General features: G+C 40.9%; 1 protein-coding gene and 1 long non-coding RNA gene across 51 annotated transcripts in view; one reads left to right on the top strand and one right to left on the bottom strand.

Moving 5' to 3' along the window:
• Positions 1-23,634, bottom strand: part of SUN1 (Sad1 and UNC84 domain containing 1) — a 65,441-nt gene extending 41,807 nt beyond the window's left edge. For 16 of the 50 annotated variants that reach the window (XM_008164664.4, XM_008164668.4, XM_008164669.4 and 13 more), the window contains exons 1-2: positions 16,839-17,032; positions 6,310-6,406 (exon numbers count right to left, since the gene is read on the bottom strand). In XM_008164664.4, the coding sequence (XP_008162886.2) occupies positions 6,310-6,386 (77 nt within the window). In that variant the 5' untranslated portion in view covers positions 6,387-6,406; positions 16,839-17,032. Of the gene's footprint in view, positions 1-6,309; positions 6,407-16,799; positions 17,081-17,341; positions 18,390-21,071; positions 21,202-23,614 lie in introns of those variants that run through there. The other 34 variants (XM_008164665.4, XM_065560004.1, XM_065560013.1 and 31 more) reach the window with 21 other exon arrangements.
• Positions 11,344-13,359, top strand: LOC135974070 (uncharacterized). Its single transcript, XR_010591198.1, has 2 exons — positions 11,344-11,694; positions 12,364-13,359. It is a non-coding gene; the product is annotated as an uncharacterized LOC135974070 (long non-coding RNA).
• Positions 23,635-23,991: the final 357 nt, after the last annotated feature.

Here is a 23,991-nt window from a genome sequence, read left to right as displayed (position 1 = left end):
AATTTAGTTAACAGGTGCAAGAGGTGTGGACAGTTCTTAGTTGGTTTAAAGTGGTGCAAGTTTCAAGGCAGAGAGGCTCTGAATTGTTTTCTCAAAACTATACTCTTAGCATTGAAGCAGACTGAAATAATTCACAAACAGAATTCTATATTTGATGATTCTCTTACACAAACAGCACAAACAGAGATAACTATAACTAGGAGAAGCATGCTCTAGGCAGTTTTGAGTCTCGAGACTAGCTGGGAAAAAAGTGAGTAACAGTATACCCTACTCTAAACCAGGAGACAGATTTGGTGCAAAGCACTAAGATTTGTATTTATACAAGAAGGAAATTTTCGTTATTCAGACTCTTGAACAGAATAGATAGCTAGAAAATGTTTTGGAATAAGAAACCAGGCTCTAATGCCACTAGATGTTGGAGAAACTGTGATTGTATGCATGTAATACAGATGTCCTGCAGTTAAAATTTTCTGGGTATCTGTTCATTCCAAGACCAAACTGTTACAGGGGAACATCCCACTGAAATCTAATCTCTGCTGGGCCACTGGCCAGATACAAAGTTGATTCCAGAAAAAGAGAACAGTGGCAAATTACGTCAGGCCTGGTGTATACTTAAAACTTCAGTCTACCAAACTACATCAGTCGGGTGTGAAAAATTCACACCCCTGAGAGATGTGGTTAAGTCAACCTAAGCCGTGATGTAGACACCAGCATGTCAACGGCCTCTCCCCTTCTGTTGCTGTCTCTACACTACAGTGCATAGTCTATTTCTGAGCAGTTCAATGAGATATACCAGAAATGGTCAGTTTCTCTGCAACTGCTCAGAACACTTCAGGTAGCAACAAGCATGAGACTACTTACACCTATTGTTCTACCTATACTCTTGTAACCAAATGGTTTGCTCAGTTTATTAACAGTGTCTTATCCAGATGCCACTGCACATAATACAATAAATACAAATTTAAATTGCCAACTCAAAAAAAAAAAAAAGTTAAACACAAGTTACAAGATACAAGATTAACTCTTTCCTAATGTCAGTAAATACCTTTAAAATCACCCTAATATGTACAAAAATAAGAAAAAAATTAGGAGTACATTATTTCATTTACGTCAGAAGTAGCCCCTCTTTCATATACATTTTTCTTATTTTTATGGCTGACCAGGCAAATGCCTTTCAAGAGACAATACAACCTTCATCTACTGCAGTCACTTTTCTGTACAAACAAATCAAGAGTAGAATCTGTAATGATTCTGGACATCTGAATCCAGGTGTAAAACAGAAGCCCGAGCTCATCTCAAGAGAACACATCACACAGTTTGTTTGCACACACTTATATTGCACCAGATACTTAGATCAGACACCCAACATCAAATTTCCCCTCTGAATTTCATTATAGCAGGGCAGAGGATGCTTGTGAGAGATAAGATTTGGGCCCCAGTGTTTGGTTTACATTCTTCCTTGTCAAAATTTGTGATACTTATAGGACTTTCAAGAGTAGTTAAAGTTAGTTGAGCATAAGCTACACAAAGACATCTAAAGAGGGAAGAAAAATTACCTAGGAAACAAACTATTTCCTGTTACTCATTCCTTCATCATGGAAGATTAGAAAGATCTCAATAGTTTATTATTAATTTGAGGACTTCCCTGAACAAATGTTTCTTGCGATTTGATTTGCTATTTGCACTTGCCACTATGCATCTGTTTTTACTCATCTTCAGCCAGTGATACTACAGATACCTAATTCACATGAAGAACACAAAAGTACACAGAACAAATGACAGCTGTAACTAGCTTTAGTTTGTTTTCATTACCAAACGCTTGTACTTATTTCAGATCTTAATATCATGGGATTGTTTTGTACTGATTCAATTTTAAGGTCTGAATTCACACTAAGTAAATAATTTAAAACTTCATGGAGTCATTAAAAAAAACACACTTGCACTTTGGCTCTACTCTAGTATTAAGAGAGCTACTACACTTCTTAAACAAACCAAAGTCATCTTGGACTTCAGTGACACAATCGACAATACCTCGAAGTCTAGTCTCCCATTTCCAGATACAACTTCCATATTTTGGATGAGGGTTTGTTTTTCTTGTTAGGGAGACCACTGAAAGCTTTCCTTACATATGACAGAACAGTTTATTGTGTTCAAGTTATTTTTCACAGAATGTATATCATTGCCTGAAAAATTTGCTAGATATCGACTGCCTAAAGAAATAAATCTACTAGGAAGAAGCAACTATGAATGCTGGATTATACTTGGGTGTGATGGAATTCAAAGAAGACATTGCAGCCTCTTGCCCCTATGTATGCTTTCTCAGTTGCTCATAGATTTCCCCACTATTATACAGGTAGTCTTACTTTTTCTTCTGTTACCTTTGCACTTCCCCCACTCCGCCCACCCTTTATGATCGTTTTTAATCTATTTTAAAAGATCCCAGGAATGCCAGTGTCATTCTGAAGGCTATTATGTCTGTACAGTCAGTGTGAAGAGATGGAAGCTGCAGCAAGCAGGGTCCAAAGCTCTTTCTGTTCAGGATATCACCAGGCTGAATCATTACTGGGTGGGTTTTGAGGTCTGTTACCTTTCAATTTTTAAGTTCTCAGCCATTTTCAGCCTTCCCCCCCGCCCATTATGAATTACACCCTGTGACAACATGGGCTTTCATCTATTAGTGGTGGCATAAAATTACTAAGCTCAATGGAGTTAACTACCAAGTTACACGGATTTAAGCAGAATCAGAAATTGGTCTACTGAATTTACCATAAATTTAGCTTTGTGTACAGGGCAGTGCAAGTGAGTCATTTTTCAAGTGTTCTTTGGGATAGTTTCTTATTTTATAGAAGTTGCAATAAAGTAGGTAAAGCAGCTCCAGTCCACAAACAATAAATTGGAGAACAACTCCAGTGGATACAAGTGAGCTAAGGACTAACCATATACTTCTGAGTTTCCAAGCAAGGAGATTACCAGCATATCACTGCTCACCTATGTCTTTCTTCTGGTTAGGACATGCATCAGCATGGATAAACACCTGTAGTGACAAGTTTGCCCTAGAACAAACTTGCCCTATTCCAGACAACTTAAGCAGACTATTCTCAATCAATGTACTGCTTCTAATTATTGATATTTTTAGGTTCGTGTTAATTTACTGAAGTATGGATTGAATGTATTTGGATTAATCTTTTAGCTCAGAGAGTACAAGACTCTTGTCTACAGGTTAGACATGCATGTATTTTATTTATTCTCAAGACCCAGTGAACATGTACTTTAAACCAAAACCTTTCTCTACCATTTGTACCATTTTCCATATGGAGGGTGAAACACACCTGAACTGTCAGAACCACAAATCCTTTGAGAAACAAAACGGGGCTAAATTTGGAGGTCAGTCTAATTAAAGTCTGTAAATTACACATTAACAAGGGGGTGAGAATCTGAGGTTCAATTTATGTGCTGGGAAGGCTGAAAGGTGTAAGACACGTCAGCCTAAATGTTTCTGTGATTGTGGCCCAAGATATAGAATACTAATTAGTACATCACCATTTTCTCAGTACAGGTGCCAACATTTAGGATTACATAGTAATTCCTGTTAGTATTAATGGAGGCTCTCATTAATAAATCATAACTGAGGCTATTGACAGATTTGTAGTATTTGGATTTTCCCTACTTTTTACTGAACATTACTGGCTGTTTTCAACTTGCACAGAATATACAAATCAACTCCTCTGCCTCAGTTTCCCCCAGGAGTGAAATGAGTATGCTATAAAAGCTAGTTTAGTGTTTGGAAAGCCCCTTGAGACCATTAAACGGGGGAAAGGGGAGGGAAGAGGAGGGAGAGGCATTAAAAAAAAACCACAACATGAATACAAATACCATGTAAAATAAACTAAAGCTAAAAATTAACACTCATAAGGAAGCAGTTTTGTACACCCTCCCTTCTGTAGGGTTTTCCAAGTATCACTTAATCCAAGGATGGTAGACTTGTGCGAAGAAATCTTTATATACTATAAAAACACCTCAGCATGCAAAGACTGAGATGGTGAAGTCCTGCTCAATCATCGTGCCTTGAAATGGCTAATAGGCTTTGAAGTTTATACTCAGGACCTTGAATGCAGAACTCAGTATGCCAACTTCCTCTCCTATTTTAATATTTCAAGTGTTGCCAAAGCTTCAGATGGTATTTTATTATAAATTACAATTAGACAGAGCATTTGCAGATACTTTCCTGTGATAGGCTCTGAAATAAGATTCTATATTACGAAAGTTGCTATATCTTAAATCAAAGCTGCCTGATGCCTCCAAGAATAGATTAATTGCCAAACTTCAGCTGATCAGCTTTTATCCCTCCCTCAGACAGTTGTTTACCTACACTATGTAATGTGACTGAAAGCAGCCAAGTGGGATGCTGTGCAGCCACAGCAAGTTTCACTTGCCCCCTTATCCCCTCCAAAGACAGAGCTAATCTCATCCTCACAAGATCTTCACCTATATAGAAAATGCAAAATGCCCAATTTACCTATAGCATCTCATTACCCTCTCATATTCACAGTTGTCCTACCATTCCTTTCATTAGGGCCTGATCAATCTTGTGGTCCTTCCTCAAGCAAGACTCCCCATCTATTTCACTGAGAGTCTTGCTGAAGTAAGCACTGTAAATCAGGACCTGTCACGGGGTGGGGGAGGGAAAGGTCATCAAACACCTCCAAGAGGTAAACAGGGTCATGACTAAAAGTTTATCAAGCCATTGAGCTTTTCTTTAGAAGAAAAAAATAAATTACTGCCTCTCTGCCAAGACACTTGGGCCTGTACAACATAAACTTAAAACCAGTCTCAGTTTCCTGGAATAAACACCAAGAGCTACTTATTCCTCCTCATCCCAGTTACAATTCTATTTTCAAAAGCAGCTGGCTATATGGAGAGGATACAAAGGTATAAAAAGACTTTTGGCTTAAGGTGATTATTAAGAATAGAATGTTTCATGTTCTCTGTGTGTATATACACATCTTCCTACTGTATTTTCCACTACATGCATCCAATGAAGTAGGCTGTAGCCCACGAAAGCTTATGCTCAAATACATTTGTTAGTCTCTAAGGTTCCACAAGTACTCCTGTTCTTTTTGCGGATACAGACTAACACGGCTGCTACTCTGAAACCGGTATTAAGAACACAGTATCTCAAATCAGGAGGAAAAAAAAAAAGATTCTAATTTCATGCATGTATTTTTCAATATAACTAGAAAATGTATACGATTACAGAATTGTTTGAAAGTAAATTCTTTCAACAATAAGTCTGCCAGCTCTTCATTCATCATGTGAATTTCCCAGTACCCGTCCCTAACAGCAAGTTTTAAAATCCCCATCCGACCCCCCGAAAGTGATAATCCTGCTGTTTATAATGCACGTGTAAAGATATCCTTCACTAACTTTCATTAAGTAAAAATATTTCTTGATAGGAAAAAAAGATATGTAACTTTACTACAGGTTTAAGACTGATATGTCCTTTCATCACCTTTACATATCCTTCAGATACTTTCCTGAATTTAGAAAGCAGATCTGCTTAAACTCAATCTTGAATGCTTATCTAAAAGGTGGGTTTTTGATTAGGAAGATTCAAGTTTCTCCTTTCAGTTGGATAATATGGAGCAGAAACTATACTATCAAAGTAACTTTGCTAATGTGAAGTGATTTAGTGAATGAAAAATGGACTATAGAGTGGTCAGTTTAATATCCCTACCAACAACTAGCTCACCAAATTCAGAGAGTTATAGCTACAGTAATAGTCTTGCCAAAATTTAATGAACAGTTTACTCTGGGTGGAATTTCACACTCAGTCATCTACTGGAGTCAGCAACAATTGCATATTATAACTAATGGGAGAATCTGGCCTTAAATATTTGTTCTGTGAGTGACATGCTTATCCTAATACGGTTTACAAATAAGTTATTCTGATTAACTACAATGAAGCCATACAAACAGAGATCCATGTATGAATTTTTTAAAGACATTATAAACAAGACAACAATGGTATCTAGGTGCAGGGTTAGGCCAGTGTATTCATAGAAATAATGAGTCATTATCTTAGTCACCATCCTGTTGGTTCAGAACTTACAATTTTCCAAATTAATGTGTACATTTATCTCCAGAGAGGAAACAAGATTAGACATTGGTATATATGACATACCCTTTAAAAAAATATATACATCTACGGTGTATTTAAAAAGTAATTACTTACCATGACAGCCAAGGCTTCTAGGATTAACAGCATTTTGGAGTTTTTATAATTTATCCATAAGAAATAAAAATTCTCACCTGAGTGCATATGTATAGCCAGTGTTCTCTGGCACACATTGGGGTGGGGTGTACGTGTGTAGACGTGAAAAATCCATGGTGATTGTTTCAAATCATACTGCAAAAAGGTGAAAATAAAGTGATGCAATGGTTTAAAAGTATTTAAATTCAAGGTCAGAGAGCCCTTGCTTTGTTCAGCCTGTGTTATGGAATGTTGCAAATACTGCAGTAGAAAAAAAAATTTCTTGCATCAAAGAACTGCATTCCAACATACAAAGTTGACTTTTTTTTTTTTTTTATATAAAAACTTTGCTGCTGTTGCTAGATAGCCTTATCAAAGCTGCATGAACCTAATCGGTTTCCTCTTGAGGACAGTTTTCCTTCTGAGTAGACCTAGATAGTCTATTTTTCGGTATTTTACTGAGTTCTGTGGAATGCCATCATAAAATATGTCAAGCTGCTATCACTCTAATTATACCACACCACTTTCCAAGTGATTGACCGATCCCATATTATGCTAACTATTAAAAAAAAAAAAAAAAATATTTTACAATACCTGAAGTAATACCTTTAAAATATCCTCAGTAGCTCAACGACCAGCCCTCCAATTACACACTATTTCCTAAGTGCTTTTATTAGATGCTTTGCCACCTAATCCTATTGTAAGTTACGTATTTTATATACAGGAAAATGGTTTTCTTTAAAAGTCTTTTGAATATCATTCACTAAACAGTGGAGAGTACTTCTGAGTTCACTTTCTAAAAAAACCCAAACGAATAAAATGAGGGGCAGTTCAGTATTTTGTAATTGGTGCTAAACTAATCTCCTGAGTAAAAACACTCATGTACACACCCAGGCAGACGAGCCAACAGCAATCTGAGTCACACAGCTAGTGTTAGGCACATTTTCCTGAGCTTCTTTCAGTTCAGGTTTCTGAAGGGACTACTTTTAAAGATCTGATTCAAATCTGTATGCGTCTTGAAGTAAGAGAAGGGAAATAATGTTTTAATTCATGCTAAATACCAAAACACTAGTAAATAAGGCATCCAGGAAGATTTGATGTTACAACACGAGGAGATCTGTAGAGCAGCACAAATAACTATGGGCATGAGGGAAGAAAGATGATGCAAGCCATGCTTTATAAGGATAAAATCTGATGCAAAAAAAGTTGAATTAGCAACATGATTAAGATCATTCTTATTAGAAAGACTCCCTAGCAAGACAGAATAGATTCTATTTTTGAATTATGTTGGGCAATCGTTACAGCAATGGTGCTGTTCATGTCAATATAGTTAAGTCTGCCAAAATTTCCATTACAATGCCCTATTTCTGAGACTTGCCAAACTTGCCATAATTTATCTGTGGACAAAAAAAAAATGAATGAATATAAGCTATAAAATTATTCTCTTGCTTATGACAATAATTTTAAGATACACTTTTGCTCTCCTTCAAGCACTACAGTTCAGTAAGTTGACTAGATGTATTCATGAGCCTGAAATAATGTATTAGAGCATAACCAGAATAAAAGAATAGAATCAAGCACTGAGCACATTTTAACTCTTAGACCCAAAATTTCAGACAGGTCTCCCCTTTTGCAGGTGCAATTTGTGCCTGCAAATAAATGGGGACACATTAGTAGTTGGATAACTACCTATTTGTTCCAACAAACAATTGTAGGTGCAAAGACACAGGTACAATTTTTGCAAGAATTAAAGAGGAGACTAGGCTTTTGAAATATAGTCCTGGACATTGCAATGGTGGTGGTAACAGATACCAGAAGCCATCCCAGCCATGTATACACTGCAGTTCCATCACTGCAGCTCAACCAGCAGTTGCACTGGCAGGAATTTTTTTTGCTAGAATTCCTTGATGTAGATATGGTCTCTAGTTCCTAGAGCAAACATCTCCCTACAGATTGTCCCGGCAGTCCAAATCAGCTGCCACACTTCTATGGTAGTCTGTATTGGCCTTTGGAGACCAAAGATAGAGCATTTTCAGATAAGAGGTCTCCTCAAAACTTGTTAGATCTCCTGATCCAGAGCACATCTGTTTTCTCAAGCTTTTTACCTGACTGGGTTGGTTTTTGTTTTTTGAATAGGAACATTTTTTGACTGAGCACTACTGGCTTTTTAATAAGATGGCCCATACGTTTTTGGTTAGGATAGCCACCATATAGAATGCAATTGTTTTGTTTTCAGTAAAAGGTGGCCAGAGGCTATGCAATGGGTGGATTTAAAAAACACAGATTTTTTTAATTAAAAAAAAAAAAAAAAAAAAATCAGATTTTATTTAAATGTTTCTCTTTTAAAAAAATAAACCTCTTTAAAATGGAATCTGAATTTAATACAAAATACATTAAAGCCTAAACATTTTAAGAGATAATAAATTTAAATAAAAAAATAAATATGCTGAATCCATGAGCATCTATCAATAAATCTGAGTTAAAGTGTTGTGCTACTGGGTGCAAGAGACTGGCAAACTCATCCCAGACATTAGGACCCAGTCTCTGACTCCAGGAGACACCATCACGTATCTCATCAGAATCATCCATGAGCCCACCTTGATGGCCTCTTACTCCTGTTTTGTTTCTGACTGCCTGAGCTCTGACTGGCTCAGTTCTCAAGCTATGAATATTTATGACTCCACCCTGCAAGAAAAATTTATTCTCCAGCTCCTGGAGAAACACTGATCTGCCCTCTAACTACCTGCCCTTGCTTCTGGATGGCTTATGGGCACTTCAAGTAAATGCCTTGCTCTGTGTACGCAGACAGAGATACAAAACAAACTAATCCATTAGTTTCTCAACTGCCTCTCTCTATCCCTAAATAAAAAAAAAATACTGCAGGTGCAAAAGGCATGTGGGTTATATGAGCAGAAGTCTTGGACTGTTAGTTCTCGTTTTTTCTTTTGTTATGTAACAAGGGAGAAGGAGCTGAGTGTGCAGCCAGAAGGAACAACACTGATGTCAAAGAAGGGCAGTGTAAGAAGAAGGAACACTATTCTTCCAAGTACAAACTCTAGTGCTTATTTCAACACCTGGAAACTGGAGGGGGGAAAACCTGCCATGGCTGAGGTCATAAAAAAAGACCCTATTTGGGAATTTATTTTCAAGAAATTCCTGTACCTCTGGGTAAAAAAAAAAAAAAAGAAGAAGAAGAAGATATGCTAATTGCAAATAGTGCAACCAAGATGCAAGGTGGGACTGTCAGAATGAAACATTATGAAAAATGCTCCTCAGAAGGCAATGACTGAAGATGATGTGGCCACATCTGAACACACTGAATCAACCAGTTAGTAAACTTATTTTTGCACCATTCTTATGGACTGCTTACCATTTTTTACTATGCTAGTATATGATAAAGCAGTCAACATCGGACTAAAGAGAAAAGCAGAAGATAAGCTGAGTATACTAAAACCTATTTCCATAGCCTTGGACAAACTGCAGAAAAGATTGTTACTGTGTTGCTGATGGTTAAATTTGAGAAGAATTTCAAGAGACATTGAAGAGAGAAATACCCAACAACAAAGTTAAATTGCAGGCAATAAAGAAGATGGATCCACCTCATTTTCTTGCCAATATTCTAACACTGAAATACCAGGGAAGATGCCTAACAGCAGCAGCATCTTCTTTAGCAATGACATGGACGTCTAATCACCCATCAATCATGCCAACCATAATAAATTTCCGGGCTGGAGATAAACTATTCCTGAAGTCACACCACTGAACTGACAGAAGTCACTAGCTAAGCAGCTTTTGACAGCAGCAGCCTCTTCTGCAGGCACAGAAAGAATATTTTCTTCATTTCATTCGAAGTTGAGAAATGAAATCAGTTGGAAAAAAACAGGAAAACTTGTCTCCCTTTTCTAGTCTATGAATAAAAAATGATGAGATGGGTTGAGATCTAGTTTTAAAAGTTTGCAGGACAGCCTAAGCAACTTAGGAGACTGTTGCCTAAGTCTCTGGAAAATGAGACGAGTACGAACTTAAGCTCCAATCACTTTCACTTAGGCATATTTGAAAATTTCCCCAGGCTGATAAAATAATCAGTTTAATTCATTGATTTGTTAATCCCTCTGTTCCTTTATTAAAATCACTTAGATGTAAATGTGAAACGTGTTTCGATAACAGAAATATATGTATGTATCCAAAACATGTAAAGGTTGTTTTAATAAAAATAAATTTTATATGCTATGTGTTTAAATTTATTACCATCTTAATGTAGCTTGACAAGTCATAAGCAAAAAGAAAATATCTAGTAAATAAGCAATAGATCATTCACCATTTTCTAACGTACTCAAATATAAAATTAATAAGAATCTGAATATTAAGCTATGTAATTGCTCAAATAAATGTATATTATTAAAGTGTACCCTCCTAGGTAGCAAAAAGATGTACTAAATCTAGCGTAAAGGCTCTATTTAATAGTCGTATCAATCAATGAGAATTCACCTTTTTTTTTTTAGAAAGTAACAAATACAAACAGAAAAGTTGTTTAAAATCAGTAATTTAAATGGAAGCTTTCCACTTGGTGATTTAAATCAGGATTTAAAAATCAATCCACCCTGACCTATTTTATAAATAAAAAAGCGTACCACTGTACATTACATTTAGTGTACAGAGTGAGGAAAGCTCAGATTTAGATCTGGACTCATTCTTTCAATTCACAAGCCGGCAAGAAACTAGAAACTGTAACAATATTGAGTCTCCAGAGTTAAGAGTGCAGCCTTGTAACTCAACAACAAGCATTGCAGGAAGTATTATGTATGCTAGTAGCTGTAGTTAGAAGAAAACTCTTTCCCCATCCCCTACTGATACTGCTAGACGAAGGACTATGCAGTATTGTTATAGCCATGTTGGCCCCAGGATATCAGAAAGACAAGGTGGGCAAGCTAATATCTTTTATTGGACCAGCTTTTGGAAGAACAAGGAAATGAAAGAAGGGGCAGGGCAGAGAACCACTCATCTTCTATTGTTGTTACGCTGCCAGCTATAGTCAGGTTTCAAATAACAAACAGAGCCCGTTTTAGAAAACTGGAGGCAGGCGGTCTTAGGCTCCCTTCATGCAGAACAAGAGAGCCTAGTTAGCTTCAAATTTACTCCTTCAAGATATGGGTAAATAGTAGCTTCAGATACTATATTGGCCCTTGAGTTCCTCTGCCAATTTTTCAGTTTTAGAATAGTATTTTGCTTATTTTAAAAAGTGGTTTGCCCCGGTGGTTTTCAACCAGGGGTGTGCATACCCTTGGGGATATGCAGCAGTCTTCCAAGGGGTACATCAACTCATCTAGATTTTTGCTTAATTTTACAACAGACTACATAAAAAGCACTAGCGAAGTCAGTACAAACTAAAACTTCATACAGACAATGGCTTGTTTTACACTGCTCTATATACTATACACTGAAATGTAAGTACAGTATTTATATTCCAATCTATTTTATAATTATATGGTAAAAATTAGAAAGTAAGCAATTGTTCAGTAATAGTGTGGCTGACACACCTTTGGATTTTTATGTCTGATTTTGTAAGCAAGTAGTTTTTAAGCGAGGTGAAACTTGGGTACAGAAGACAAATCAGACTCTTGAAAGGGGTACAGTAGTCTAGAAAGATTGAGAACCAGTGAAGAACCTAGTGAAACGGCAGAGGAGATTGACTTTATACAAAGTTTCATCAAATGCAAACAGTCTCAACCTTAATAGTTTTATTAACTATATGATATAAAAAATAGACAAGTGATTAAGTTGGTTCTGTCCCTTTACTAAGGGAAGCTATTTTGGCTGAAGCAAATTAGGACATTTTAATCCACCCTGTGCAGATACATCAAACCATGTTACAACCATGAGATGTACTTCTGCTCAGGTGTTTCTACTCATCCAAAACAAAGTAAGGGACTGCCTAAGGGTTAAATTCTATACAGTCCCCCCAGCTAGATCTTTGAAGTTAATACCTGCAATGTTGGGTGTTGGAGTGTTCCTTATTTACTATTTATATTATTTAGCTGGAGATAAATCTCTGTCCAGAAAACTTTTTTAAAATTGGAGTTGTGCTCTCCTTTGCTTCTTTTTTATGTATAAAGAATGCCTGAAGCAGTTCCCTCCCCCCCCCCAAAAGCATGTACCTAAGAAGCATCAAGAATATCAAGTCTACTCATCCCTGATTTTTGCTGAAGAACGGATGTCTCAGAGCAGGTGTACTGTTGTTCTCACACTCTAATTGAAGCATAGGTATTGAATCTTTACCCCGACATTCTCTTCAACATTTAGTAAATCACTGGAATTAAACTGCTATTACAAGGTCACCCCACACAGACTGACTAGGAATCCGTTCCTCTGCCAACTGCTCAGCTTTCAGTCTTCGTGATATCATTTCAGGAACTCTCTAATCAGTCTTCCAAAACAGACAAAACCTGAATTTCCAATGCAAGAAGATTCAAGGTCTGAAAGACTTTTTTTGAGAAAGTAGCAACAAAGCACAATCCCATTTTTCCTCCTTTTTTCCACAGGTCATCTTTAACAAGGCAGCCACATTCTACTTACACTGTAAGGGTACTGTACTGAATCAACAACAAGAGCTACAGAGAGACCTTAAAACTATGGACCAACTGACTTGTCTGTCTGCAATTTGCCACTGGGGCTGAATGTGGACCAAAAGGTACAAATACTTTGCAAGGAGCATTTCATCAACAAATCACATTTCAACCTGGCAGCTCAGCTGATTTAATGCGTCTGACACCCACAAGTGTCCCTCCACCTAGAATGCTAGACTACAAGGGACAGATTTTAAAAGGCACAAATAGGACATGAGTGGCAAGCTCCCTTCTTGCACCTTTAAAAGGCCCCCTCCCCCATCTTTCACCCATAGTAACATCTATTAGATTTCCTTTCTCCTGCACCTCCACCCACACTGTTTCCCCTTTTCAGGTTTTTAAACAAAATTAAATTAAATAGCTAGAATTTAGATAATTTCTGATCCCTTTAAAAAAAGTTCTGTGAGAAGAAAGACACTTTGGGAAAGATCATCACTACTGAACTGTATTGCTTTATATTTCTGCTAATTAAAAAAAGTGAATGCATGTATACTAGGATCATCTGGCCTTTGGTTCTCATGTTACCACAGGGCAATCGAATCACTAGCACAACCTCCAATCACAAATTCACCACCTAACTGCCTGGTAACAGCAGAAAAAAGAAGTATCCACTTAGCTTAGTTTGTTGAGTTCAAAATGAAGTTTAGAATGTTAGTCCAACAACAAGGGAATTCAGAAATGAGGTATGCCTCTTTATCTGTAATATTTTCAAAAATTAGCAGCAAGTATGAAGCAGTTCTAATGGCTGACTATATTAAACAGAGCTTTAAGAGGATTCTTTTGTTTACAAGCAATAGTATAAAAGTCAAAGCTATGGTTTTCAAAAGTGAGTACCTAAAGTTAGAAACGTAACTGATTTAGGTACCAAAATATGGAGTGATTTAATTTTCAGGAGTGCCAAGCACACAGCAACAATTTTGAAAAAAAAAAGCAGGTAATTACTTTAGGAGCCTAATGTTAGACAACAATTTTTGAAAATATTGGCCCAAGCCTCTGAAGATGTTTTACCCACTATTGTTAGGAGCAGCACTTAGAACTACTGTAACTAAAAGATTAGGGGGAAATGTTCTGTTTTTCCAGTTTCTTCACTTTATATAGTAGAGTGCTGTCAAATACACAGTCAATTCCCTGTGTTCAGGTGAATCTTTCACAAAGTAACAGGAGCAAAAAAGAAGCATTTTAATAAAGGAGGCTCCAAAAACTGACAAAGGAACCTACTTTTAACTGTTTATTCTGACTAGACTTCAAGTTGATGTGTCATGAGGGAATACAGCAGACACGAAGTATAAGCTTTTCACAATACTTGCTGCTTAGATGAATATTGTCAAGTTTAGTAGGCCCAAGATCCGACTTTCACTGCCTCTATTTCCCTCCTTCTCTCTTGAAAAGTCTGTTAGAATGATGGGAAGGGATGGAGAAGAGTGAATGAACATAGGGCCATACTGGGTCAGACCAATGATCCATCTAGCCCAGTATCCTGTCTTCTGACAGTGGCCAAGACCAGATGCTTCAGAGGGAATGAATAGAACAATTATCCAGTGATCCAACCCGTCATCCAGTCACAGCTTCTAGCAGTCAGAAGCTTGGGGAAAACCAAAGCATGGGGTTGCATCCCTGATCATCTTGGCTAACAGCCACTGATGGACCTATCCTCCATGAACTTATCTAAATGAACACAGTTATAGTTTTTGCCTTCATAACATCCCCTGGCAATGAGTTCCACAGGTTATAAGAACAAACAAGTTATTTACAAAAAGTCCAAAAAGACCCAAACTAGGTTTGTGAGGTAACTTAAGAGTACAGGAAAGTAAGAGACCAAAGTATAAATTTCAGCCAAATAGGGTGCAGGCAAACATTGCATAGCTTCCACACATCACCTCTGTTATTACACTTCAATCTCATAGTGCAACACCCGAGCTCCTCTAGGAAATGGTTGGTTTTGAGGGAGAGGAGATAATCTTCTGAAGTGGCATCAACCCATGGCAAACCAACAGAGTTGGTGGTGTAATGAACCCTGAGGGTGCTATGCTAACAGGTGATAACACAACCCTTGAGTTAGCTATGCTACAAGGGAGGAGATGGAGTTCTGGAAGCACTGCAAAGGGACCTCACCTCTGTACAGATGGCCGCAGATGTGGGCAAATCCAAAGCTGTCAGGTCGGCAGCATGACTAAAGAATCATGCTCCTCCCCACTGCCTTGTGCTAAGAGGCTTCTCTTCCCAAAGGGGAACTATAACTCTCATTTTCCATAGCTTCAAAACCAGAGACATAGTCAATGAACTGTTCCCAATGAAGCCATAAGATTTTTGCCATTGACTTTAGCAGGCCCAGGATTTCACCCTTTGACTTTTTTACCCCCTCCTTTAATAAAGATGACAAGGCCCATGGGTACTGGCTTTTTAGCACAAACCTGTCATGACAAGCGCATGGCACCTTGCATTCACAGTGCACTTGCAGGGACTAGGATGAGCCCAAACTTACAGTCATTTGTGACTTATGTGATTCACGTACCTATGTGGCCTCCATCACAATAACGTCTGAGTGCTTAAATCTTTTCTTAGTGTTTTATCCTCACAAACACCCCATTTTACAGATGCGGAGCTGAGGCACAGAAACTAAGCAAGTTTCTCAAGGTCACACAAGAAGTCTGCGTTGAAGCAGGGGACTGAACTCATGTCTCCCAATTCCCAGGCTACTGTCTTAACCATCGGACCATCCTTCCTCTCTAACATTCAGGAGTGGGGGAAAAACAACATCGTCATTGGAAAAAGACACTGGACAAATGCTAGCAGCAAAATACAAGGCTGACAGCCTTGTAAGAGCAAACCCTTATTGATGCATTACAAATGGGAAATTAGATTTGGTAAGAAAACGGGTCTCACTTTTGAGATTACCAAGCGTACATAGAATAAGATTTGACAGCATTATTGTAAACAGAATCTGCTATTTTAACTCTACACTTGAAGGCAGACAAACTCATTTAAATTATTCATATAGAAAACATGCTACTACCATAAACTCCAAATAAGCTTTGCTAGACCATGGGCTCTCATTTCATTACTATAAATATTAAATGATGTAACAATTCCTAGTAACCAACTGTTTCGACTTATAATTTCAAACTTGAAACTCTGCTATTGTTCACAATAAGCATTTAATACTAATATTGTCCTATTTAGTGAGTAGGAATCTAGCCATCTGAAATTCCTATATAAGTGATCAAATTAACTTTGTATTTACACTCCATGGAGTGTATCTTTAATTTTTGCAATGTCTTCCCCACATATCCCCAAAACTACCAATTTAAAACAGGCTGAAAAGCAAAGAGCTTCAAGCAAATATTAAACACACTTAATACAAAATATTTGTTCATAAGGATATGAAGAACTTTTTAAGAAGGATGTTTATATATTGTTTCTTTTAAAAAAGGCTCAGAGAACACTAAGAACATTAACATCTTAAATTAGACTTTATCTTGTAAATGTAAATATTTGTGCTATAATGCAGTCGATAATTGCCAAACTGTAACACTACTACTAAAACCCAGGTCTGTTAAATGGATAAAAATGCTGTATATATAAAAAGGAGCTGAACAGAAAATAGCTACAAATTCAGTTGTACTGAGGCCACAAACATGTCTTCTCATTGTTTATACACACACAGAGAATCTAAAACATGTCATAGCTAAAGTGCATTGAGTCATTTTACAGACTGGGAACCTTCAGATTAGACAGTGATTTAAAAACTCAAGCAGAATTTGCTGCACATGAATCTAACCAGGCCTTTTCATTTAAAGAGGCACAGTGATCTACTGAAGGCTCACTAGAATTAGATATTTAAGCAGTTTCAAACAAGTAGTTTCAAAACAAAACTCTAATTTACAGTTTGCCTAGCTAAAGCTCCAAGATCTATCAATTTATATTACATTTTAACAAAAAACAGCAGCAAATGCATGGCATCAAACCTATATATCCAAAATCCTGAGTCATCCGTTTCACATATTTAGAATGATTATATGCTTCAGCATTCTGTTCCAAGGTCCAGCAATCCCAGTCAAAATAATTCAAGGCAAGTTTGCAAGTTGACAGCACATTATTTTCTATTCCACACCGCAGAATCCCAAAATGGCTTCCCAGTCTCAACAAAGCAGGAAGGATCAGACTAATCTGATCCAGCCTCTCAAAGCTCCAATTGTCAGTCAGAGGCAGAGTTTGAATTTATTGGGCACTGCTACTTTAGCCAGCCCACACGTTTAACCCATTAGCTTCTCTCCATAAAAAGGGATTGACAGGCTCACATTTAAAGACCTTATCCAGTATTTTATTTACAGTTACATACTAACTTTGATTTAATAACCATTTTTCAATAAACTTTATACCAACGAAAACACACAGCATTTGATTTCTAAAATGCATGTTTCAGGTGTCTGGCTAAACAATTTGCAAGACCTAAATTTTCACCACTTACCTTTAATTTGTAAAATGAAGAGATAAGCCTGATCCAATTTTCTGCTTTTTATAATACAGCTAAACTCCACCCCCCCCCAACATACCAATTGTAGCCCTATTTAAATTAGCTCTTAATCCCATGTCAATGAAGTAGTAAAAGCAGAAGAACATGACAGGTCACAGAATGATTTGTTAGTGTACAGATGCAAATAGAATGAAAGATGTACTGATTACAAGGTTAGTTAACAAGGCTCTCCTTAAGCAGATCATTTGCAAAGGCAATGTTTCTACCTGGCATTTTTTCTTTATTAAAATCAGCAGAGTTTCATTTTTTACAAGAGTAAATAGTGTCCCTGTACATTAGAGAAGGAACTGAAATGTAAGATTATTTTTTAATTATTTTCCTAATCACTGAAACATTAACCACCTTTGAAACTAAGTTTCAAAGAAGTAAAACATATATGCTTACATAGAGTATTTTATATTCCAAATGTGTGCTTTGAGAAGGTATCAAATTTACTGTTTAACCTCAATCCTGCTATTGACTGTGCACAGCACCCCATTATCTGTACAGAGCCCCACTGAATTCAGTGAGGCTCCCTACAGGGGTGCTCCCACATGCAGTCAATTATAAAATCAAGACCTTAATTCTGAAACATGTTTCAAAGTATGCTTTTAGTGCAAATATTTTACTTGCACCTTCTCTGGCTAATGGTAGAAGTGAGAAAAAGTCTAGGAAAAATTTCATTTCCTCTTCCCGAAATGTTAGTTTTAAAATACTAATGTCTCTTCAACAGATGCCAAACATTGTTTTTCACTTGTTTATACATATTTGACAAAACAAAATTCATTGTTTTTTGCTCTCTTACTAAAACAGATATTAATCATGGCACACATTTAGTGTATTTATGATGCATTTAAGTGAAATTGCAAGACTGGCATAGGAAATGTAGCTTCAGGGGATGGTTTAGGTAAACAGAATGTAGTTGTCCATATTGGAATTTGGCTAGAACACCAGCTTTAATATCCCTATGCCTGGTCTTCACCACTAAAAAAAAAAAAAAAAAGTGGGTTTTTACCTCAGGTTAAGTAATGCATGTGAATGGTCCGAAGGTAAAAACATAGTGAAGACAGGGCACTTTAATCTCCACCCATGGTTGACCTTTTGGTAAAATTGTAGTGCTTACCTTGCCTACCTTAACTCACAGTAAAACTTCGCTGCTTTGTCTTTCCTGTGTTTTTACCTCAAGACTGCTCACAAGCTTAATTTATCCCAATGTAAAAACCACACCTTTTCTTATCATCATGTCATCTGATCAAAAATGGTAATGTTGGTTGAACTGTGTATTAAAAATAGTAAAGTGAAGCAAAGCAACTCTAGCAAGCAGTGCAGCGCAGCACTAACACCATGCTGAGGTACTGGGTCAGGTTAGGGTACACAGCAGCAGGCTATCGCTGTTACTGTGGCTATGTCTACACTACAAGATAGGGGTGTGATTCCCAACTCTTGTAGACATACACACCATCGAGCGAGCATCCAGTAGCACTGGCAGTGGTAACCCAGGCTAGCCGAGCCAAGTACAAACCTGCTGGAACCCTGGCGGTATGGACTGAGCATGGTTATCCTCTGTTGCTGCTGGCCATGCTACTACAGCTACATTACTCTTTTTAGTGCAACCAGCTCGAAGAGAGCTGGTGCACATATGTCTCTGAGAGCTTGGAATCACACCCCAAGCTCCTAGTTTAGCTGTTACTTGTGTGACACAAATACAAGACTTTAGTTTCCAAGAAAATATGGCTTTTCACGTGTAAAAAGTTCCTACAACAATACACCAGATTCTGATTTTTTTCACTTCAGTTTTATAGTGGTCTAACTTCTGTGTCTTCAGGAACAATCAGAATCTGACCAAATAAGCCAATTTCCCTAAAGTCTTCCTGTAAGGTTTATATTTCCTGTTTCTTAATCTCATGCTAGCACCAACATGTTATATTCTGCCCTGCTAATAACTGTGCCTCTCTGGCTCTGCCCACGATACCGCCATGCCTAAAATAATCTGATCACAGTTTACACCTACACACATGTAAAGTACAAGCTGTAATAGATAAAAGTATTATAATAGTTTTCAGAAGCTCCTGTTAAGACTCCATCTGGGAATGTTAGACTCTAGAGCTATTTAACACTAGCCATTTTTTTTGCCCCTGGAAAAAATCCCATTATTGCCAACAGCTCCATCTGTGGCAGGAACAAAAAGGCAGCACTAGTGCAGACAACACATTAGCAGCAGGGCACGCACCTGCAAAGCAGTATGGGCTAACTGGAGCGGGATGGGGACAAGTGCATGCCTCTCACGTGGTAGTGCAGGGCCCCAGTGGCATCTACTCTGCACTGGTGAGGCCTCAGCTGGAGTACTGTGTCCAATTCTGGGTGCCACACGTCCGGAAAAAAATGGACACACTGGAGAGCAAGTCCAGAGGAGAACAACGAAAATGATAAGAGTTTAAAAAAAAAAACTCACCTATGGGGAAAGGTTAAAAAAAACTGGGCATATTTAATCTTGAGAAAAGACAACTGAGTGAGAGAGGAACCTACTAACTGTCTTCAAAACACATTACTGGCTGTTAGAAAGAGCCCAGCAACCAATTGTTTCCCATGTCTTTTGGGGGCAGGCCAAAAAGTAATGAGCTTAATTTGCAGCAAGGGAGATAGAGGTTAGCACAGGGGTAGGCAACCTATGGCACGCGTACCGAAGGCGGCACGCGAGCTGATTTTCATTGGCACTCATACTGCCCAGGTCCTGCTCACCTGTCTAGGGGGGCTCTGCATTTTAATGTAAACTTCTTAAACATTTTGAAACCTTATTTACTTTACATACAACAATAGTTTCGTTATATATTATAGACTTATAGAAAGAACCCTTCTAAAAACGTTAAAATGTATTACTGGCACGCAAAACCTTAAATCAGAGTGAATAAATGAAGACTCGGCACACCACTTCTGAAAGGTTGCCGACCCCTGGGTTAGCGATTAGAAAAATCTTTGTGGCTAGAAAGATAGGTAAGATCGGGACCAGGCTTCTAAGGGAGGTTGTGGAATCCCCTTCAGAGGGGGGATTTTAAGAAGAGGCTGGACGAGCACTTGGCCTGCCTCAGCGCAGGGGCTGACCTAGGTGGCCCCCCGAGCTCCCTGCCAGCCCCACACTGCTGTCGGTCTGATCACATCTAACCCCACCCCCACCCGCCAATGCCCGGTGCACACCGGCACCACCCGCGGAGACGCTGCAGCCGCCTTGGTGCGCAGCCTTGTTTTCCTGCGCTGCCAGGGCTAGGCGGGGGCCTCCCCAGAGGGCCGAGGAGGCAAAGGCAGCCGCCGCCCCTGCTGGAGCTTATCGCCGTCCGCCCGCCGGGGGCCTGACGCCTCCTTCCAGGAGCGGCAGTGGCAGGCGGCGGGGCTAGCAGCAGGTGGCCGGCAGGGGGCGGTATGGGCTAACCGGCGCGGGCTGAGGTAGGGGGCAGTGCGTGCCCCTCGCTCACGAGGGGTCAGGGGCCTCCCCTCACAGGGTCGTGCGAGAGCCCCACCGCTGAGGGGCGGCCGCGTGTACCGGACTCAGCGCCCCACCCCCGGGCTAGGTAACACCAGGGACCCCACAGCCCCTCACCGGGGCTCGGGGAGGTTCCCCGCCCTGAGAGCAGCAGGACCCGGGGGAGGGGTTGGGTCTCGCAAAGCGGGCGCGTCCCCAGGGAGACGTTACCTGCGCGGGGAGGCGGGACCGAGCGGCGGCGACACTCACCGGGCCCCGCCCCCACCCCCCTTTACGGGCCGCCGGGAGCCACCGCCCCCAGATCCCGACGCCCCGCCCCAGGCGCCGCGCGGCGAGGCACAGCGACCCCTGGCGGAGCGGAGCGCACCCGCTGCTCCCGCCTACGGCCGCAGCCCGCAGCCTGACACTTCCCACCCCGGCACCAGAGCACGGTGTGACACCCCCCGTCAGACACGGTGTGACACCCCTGGCACCAGAGCATGGTGTGACACCCGCCGTCAGACACGGTGTGACACCCCCCCGTCAGACACGGTGTGACACCCCCCGTCAGACACGGTGTGACACCCCTGGCACCAGAGCACGGTGTGACACCCCCCGTCAGACACGGTGTGACACCTCTGGCACCAGAGCACGGTGTGACACCCCCCGTCAGACACGGTGTGACACCCCTGGCACCAGAGCACGGTGTGACCCCCTCCCCCATCAGACACGGTGTGACACCTCTGGCACCAGAGCACGGTGTGACACCCCCCGTCAGACACGGTGTGACACCTCTGGCACCAGAGCATGGTGTGACACCCCCCGTCAGACACGGTGTGACACCCCTGGCACCAGAGCACGGTGTGACCCCCCCCCCCGTCAGTCACGGTGTGACACCCCCGGCACCAGAGCACTGTGTGACACCCCCCGTCAGTCACGGTGTGACACCCCTGGCACCAGAGCATGGTGTGACACCCCTTGTCACAGTGTGAGACCTCCACCCCTGGTCCCAGAGCACAGTGTGACATCCTCATCTCCTAACTCTCCTGTGTGGGCCAGGGCTATTAGATTTTGTGGGGCCCGTGTACAAGTCTTTTTCCTAATTTAAAACAAAATGATCACAATTATGGAATCGAGGTTATTAATGCTATACTAAACTTGCCTTTTCATTAACATAAAGCAGTTCTGTGGTTACATTTTAGTCTTAAAACATGTAGAATATAGTTAAGTTAATTCAAAATAGCCTACTTCTTACCTTAGAACAGCTGTTATATGAGTTTCTTTCTGTGAGGGAGTTTGGGTGCAGGAGGGGGCTCCAGGCTGGGGCAGCGTTGGGGTGCAGGAGAGGGTGAGGGCTCTGGGAGGGAGTTTTGTGCAGGAGGGGATTCTGACCTGGGGCAGGGGATTGGGATGCGGGAGAGGGTGCGGGGTCTGGGAGGGAGTTTAGGTGCAGGAGGGGATTCTGACATGGGGCAGGGGGTTGGGGTGCAGGAGGGGTGTGAGGTGTAGGCGCTGGCTGGGAGGCGCTTACCACAGGTGGCTCCCAGCCAACGGTGCAGCCAGGCTCAGGCAGGCTGCCTGCCTGCCTATAGCCCCACGCCACTCCCCAAAGTGGCCAGCTGCTGGCACGTCTCTGCGCGCCCCTGGGGGGAGGGGTCAGCATGTCTCCGTGTGCTCCCGGCCAGTGGGAGCTGCGGGGACAGTGCTGGGGGCGGGGATGGTGCTGAGGGCGGGGGCAGTGTGCGGAGCCGCCTCCCCCCTCGCCAGGGTCTGCAGAGACATGCCAGCAGCTGACCACTTCTGGGAGCAGGGTGGGCCCACGGCATGCAGGCAGTCTGCCTGAGCCCAACTGCACCGGGGCCCCCCTTAGCTGCAGCCCCTAAAGCCCCTGCATTAATCTGGCCCTGAGTGTGACACCTCCCCACCCCTAGCACCAGAGCACGGTGTGACACCCCGCATCCCAGCACCAGAGCACAATGTGACACCTCCCCACCCCTAGCACCAAAGCACGGTGTGACACACACCCCCGTCAGTCACCGTGTGACACCCCTACCCCTGGCACCAGAACACAGTGTGACACCCCTGGTCACAGTGTGATTCACCCCACTTCTGGCATCAGAGCACGATGGGACACCCCCTGCCCATGGCACCAGAGCACGGTGTGACACCCTCTGTCACAATGTGATATACACCCAACCTTGGCGTCAGAGCAGCACAGTGTGACACCTCCCCACCCCTGGCATCAAAGCGCAACGTGACACCCCCAGGCAGCAACACCCAATGTGACTCACCTTGCCTTCCCCACCAGAGTGCCAGGTTCAGTGTGACACTTCCCTTAGAGTACCAGTACACAGCCTGATACCTACAGCAGGACACTCTGACTCCTCCAGGAGATGAGTGCACAGCTTGCTAACCCCTCCCCAGGGCACCAACACACACATGCCATCTAGCCCCACACCATAGACACTGGACTAGGTGGAGTGTTTCACTCCGAGTGTTGGTGCCCTGGTGAGGAGTTATACAAGGGAGCAGAATTAAGGTTGCCGGAGCAACTGTAAATGTGGCATTACCTAATCTTTGCTCTACATTGTAATGTTAATATTCTTAATTTAGGGGTTTTGCATGTAATTAATAAACATGTTTAAGTGTGTAGGCCCCAACATCAACAGATCACTACTAACTATTATGTCCTCTCCATTCAGAGGAAAGGCCACTTGCTATGACTTTGTTTCCTTTTACCAATTTTTCATCCAAAAAAAAAAAAAAGACATTACCCTTTAGATTTTCCTTAATAAAGCTTTTCCTTTTGTGCATCCATTGTTGGATTGCTGGGTGACGTTGGACAAGTCACTTCACCTTCCTGGGACTCAGTTTACACATCTGTAAAATGGGGATAATGACCTTTGTAGTAAAGCACGTAGAGACCTATAAGTGAAAAGCAAGAACAAGGTTTTATTTTTCTCTTCCTCTGTTGTCTCCATCTCTATTCACTATCTTTTCCACCTAGGGCTATACCACCTTCTTTCCTTTACATTAATCTCTCATCCCTTTTCTCTCATTTGCCTTTTCCTTTAAGTGCTACTAACCATTGCACAGCACACCAAACTGTCCACTGGGATTTAAGGCTCAATGCTGCTTAAAGGTTCAGTGC

The sequence above is a fragment of the Chrysemys picta genome, chromosome 10 (assembly GCF_011386835.1).
Source record: "Chrysemys picta bellii isolate R12L10 chromosome 10, ASM1138683v2, whole genome shotgun sequence".
Taxonomy (NCBI): domain Eukaryota; kingdom Metazoa; phylum Chordata; order Testudines; family Emydidae; genus Chrysemys; species Chrysemys picta.
This window is presented reverse-complemented; position numbering and strand designations above follow the sequence as displayed.